Source organism: Dermochelys coriacea, chromosome 2 (genome assembly GCF_009764565.3).
Source record: "Dermochelys coriacea isolate rDerCor1 chromosome 2, rDerCor1.pri.v4, whole genome shotgun sequence".
Taxonomy (NCBI): Eukaryota; Metazoa; Chordata; order Testudines; family Dermochelyidae; genus Dermochelys; species Dermochelys coriacea.
This window is the reverse complement of record NC_050069.1, coordinates 10,518,819-10,522,559: the sequence shown is the minus strand read 5'-3', so window position 1 is coordinate 10,522,559 and position 3,741 is coordinate 10,518,819. Positions and strand designations below refer to the sequence as shown.

General features: G+C 49.8%; 1 protein-coding gene across 1 annotated transcript; it reads left to right on the top strand.

Annotated features, from left to right (window-relative positions):
• Positions 1-432: 432 nt before the first annotated feature.
• LOC119850810 (60S acidic ribosomal protein P1) lies at positions 433-3,536 on the top strand. The gene is made up of 4 exons (XM_038389429.2): positions 433-692; positions 1,530-1,604; positions 2,631-2,742; positions 3,402-3,536. Exons 1-4 carry the CDS (start codon positions 621-623, stop codon positions 3,479-3,481), a joined length of 339 nt encoding a protein of 112 aa, XP_038245357.1. The 5' UTR covers positions 433-620; the 3' UTR covers positions 3,482-3,536.
• The last annotated feature ends 205 nt before the right edge of the window (positions 3,537-3,741 follow it).

The window sequence follows — 3,741 nt, the reverse complement described above, 5'->3', positions numbered from 1 at the left end:
GGATACAGACGAACGCGGCAGCTACTCTGAAACCTGTCATAAATCTGTGACTCACAGGAAGGAGACCAGGCTACTTCCTGGCATGATGCCAGCAGCTGCGGGGGGCTCGGCTGTTTTCACCCTTCTGCGTGTGTGGGGGGGGGTGCCTTCCCCGGGGGCGGGGGCGGGGGCGGGAAGCGGCGGGACGAATCCAGCGAGCCCGTGCCAGCGAGCGAGAGAGCCTCCCTCTGGCCACGGCCACAATGTCACGGCGCGCGGGGAAGAAATCCCTCCACTTCGCTCCGGCTCCCCCTAGCGGCTGCCGTGCGGGAGCTCGGCACAAACCTTTCCCCGCTCGGCGGCCCTCGGGTGCCTCCGTCAGGGGCCGTCACTGCCGAGGGAGGCGGGGCCGAGCACTGATTGGCTAGGACCATGCATTCTGTGATTGGGCCAGAGGGTCCAGCTTTCGACCGACTGGCGGAGAGATCTGATTCGGGGCTGTGATTGGCTAAGGCTGGATTTATAAACGCTTCCCCGAGGCGCCTGCCTTCTCTCGTCTCCCTGGCGGCCCAAGGTGCTGTGTCCTTCAGCTGAAGCTAAGGCCGTTACACCCCGGCGACTAGCACCGCGCCCCGCCCGCCATGGCCTCCAGCTCCGAGCTCGCCTGCATCTACGCCGCGCTCATCCTACACGACGACGAGGTCACCGTCACGGTGAGTGAGGCCGGCCCCACGCGCCGCAAGATGGCGGCGGCGCGGGGAGGGGGGGCGGCTCCTCTGCCTGGGAGGGACGGGGGCGCCCGCCCCGCCGGAGGGGGAGGTGGGCAGTTCCGCTGCGCCCTCCGGGGTGGGGGTGGGGGTGGGGGGGTCGGTCGCGGAAGCCTCAGCCTGAGCGCGCGGGCCGGCGGGGCGGGGCCCAGCGACGCGGCTCCTCCCTCGGCCGCCCGGGGTCCGCGTTGGGCCGCGAGGGCGGGGCGGGCTCGCGAGGAAAGATGCGAGCCCGCGTGGGCGGGGGGGGGGGTTCGGCCGCGCGGCCCTTCCCCCATGGTCCCGAGCCCGGAGGCACCGCCGGCCCCCCCCCCTCCCCCATCGCGGTTCCGGAAGGCGGGGGGTGGGGAGAGGTCAGGGCACGGCACCAAGCCCAGCCAGGCAGGGACCAGCCGACGGCGGCCGGGGAGGCTCAAGCCGAACTGCAGCACCGTGCTCCTAGGTAGGGCTCTTCAGCTGCACCCCTCGGAGGGGTGGACAAGGGAGATCGGTGTCGCTCTGCCCATTTTACAGATGGGGACCCTGAGGTGCTGGGAGAGGCTCTGGTCATGCTGTCGGCCAGTGGCAGCCTCTCTCCTGCTGTCGTCGCACGTCAGTTTATAGGACTGAGCAGAATCTCTGCACGCAAGACTGGTCTGTGTCCACATTATTATATCTGCAAAAGTTTTGAGGAATTGACATTGATTCCCAGTCTTGAGACTGGGCTACGGTGACATGAAGTGTATGTGTTGTGCCTGACTCCTGAGTTTCTGTTCTAACAACCTTCTTAATGAATTTTTTCAGGAGGACAAAATTAATGCACTTATTAAAGCAGCTGGAGTAAATGTTGAACCTTTCTGGCCGGGCCTGTTTGCAAAGGTAAGAAATAACAGAAAGATGGCTAAACAAAGTATTGTCTGGTCCAAGCATAGCATGTACCATAGATGCCTGCAGCCTGGGCACAGCTCTAAGATGCCTTGTGAGTAGTCTGCCGATCACAAAACAAAAGCGAGGTGGTTCTGACATAATTCACTAAGATGGACCTCTTGGGATATCTATCAAACTACTGTGAATAATTATTTAATTGGGGTTAATGTTTTGAGAATACTCTTCCTTGGATGAAATACCAAACTGGCAGCAAACAGAGAACCCACTTAGCAAATTAAGTGTTTATCAGCACTGAGTACTGTTGGGGGAGGCAAATCTTATCAAAATAGAGATGTTGACTGCAGTGTACACCTCTAATAGAAAAAACTTTAATGTGCCTGGAGGTTAGGGTTGGTTATATTTTCTGATCCCATCTGAAAAGGAGTTTATGGAGAAATAAACTGTGACTTACCAATGTGTATACTAGGCTACAAGTGAAAGGATAACTTTTCTAAGTACTACCCTGAAAACTTAATGAAGGATCTGGGGACTCAGGATGGTTTGTTCTTTCTCCTGCCTCTTCACTTGTCAAAAGTACTTCAAGACAAATTATGTGTTCTGATGTGTGCAACTTCATTCCTTTATTGTGCAGAGTCTTTTTAGCCAAATCTTGATAAACTGATGAAGCTGGGAGCAGAAAATTGCTTAAACAGTTAAAGATAACCGAACATCTGTCATGCTAACAGCTTGGTTTGAGCAAAATTCAGTAGCTATCAAGTGTCTGCTGAATGGTTTTGATGAGCTTGTTAGTTTTGTAAATTGACATGGAAGATGGAGCAACTATAATTCAGTACCAGACTGATAGCATGCCATGCACATTAGTAAGTAAATGCCTGATTAAATCTAACTTGGGAACTGGTCAGGATGAGGGTTAGAGCTGAATTATGCCAATTTTTTTAAAATTTCCTTACAATGGAACAACTAACTATTGTGCAACTTTTGTAAAATGTGGTACTAATAAATGTTTAATATTCTTAGGCTCTAGCTAACATTGACATTGGAAGCCTGATCTGTAATGTAGGAGCTGGTGGTGCTCCAGCTGCTGCTGCTCCTGCAGGGGGTACTGCTCCTGCTGGTGGTGCTGCCCCTGGTAAGTGAACTCTTGGATTGGTGTGGAAGAAATGGGTGTATAAAATGCTGTTACTGTACAAAGTGTCAAGTATCTCACCACTGTACCTTTTTTGGATACTTACAATTGCTTTGTGCTCTGAAGCATCTTAATATGGGTGAACTTGTGAGAAGAAAGGAGTTTAACTTTAGAAAATACTATTGATTGCAAATGGAAATTTGTGTGGCTTGCTACAGTAAGCTTTTAAATTCTTTTGTCTCAAAGGCCTATGTATGGACTCAATCTGCAAAACTACACTTATCTGATTAAGTTAAAGGGCATAACTTTTTTCATAGTTTGAAAAGGAGAATATTTCTAGCTTGTGAACACCAATGACATCTTTTGGATTGAGAGGGGCTTGTTACTAGAATTCTACTAGCAGTACCGTAGCTCCCTTTCTTCCAGTGTTTGGTTGTCAAAAGCATTGCATGGAGTGAAGGGCATTAATGATGTGGATTAGATTATCTGTAGGTGGTGTACTTGCATGCTCCAGCATCACAACTGTAACTTTAGTTTTCAAATGTAATTTGATTCTTGCATCTTAAACTTTGTGGAGTTTAGTTATGTAGGTCTCCCTACATCACTTTTCAGTAATATCAAATTTTCAGGAGGAGATGCTAACTATTTTCTTCTTTTTCAAGCTGAGGAGAAGAAAGAGGAAGAAAAGAAAGAAGAATCTGAGGAATCTGATGATGACATGGGTTTTGGTCTCTTTGACTAAACTGACTTTTTGTACCATCTGTAATAAAAAAAACTTCTTTAATCTGGTCTTTAAAGAATGTGAGGGGACAACTATGATGGGGAGGTTTTTTTAACTCAAACATGGAGAAGGGATTAGAACCAAGTCATCAAACTGGTCCTACATTCTCTCATGTCCCAAAAGTTCCCATTGTATTGTACATAGCTATAAAATCTCTAGTTTTCCTCTGAAAACTTTTTACTCACATTTTAAGACACACTGAAGGGACAGCATAAAACTGT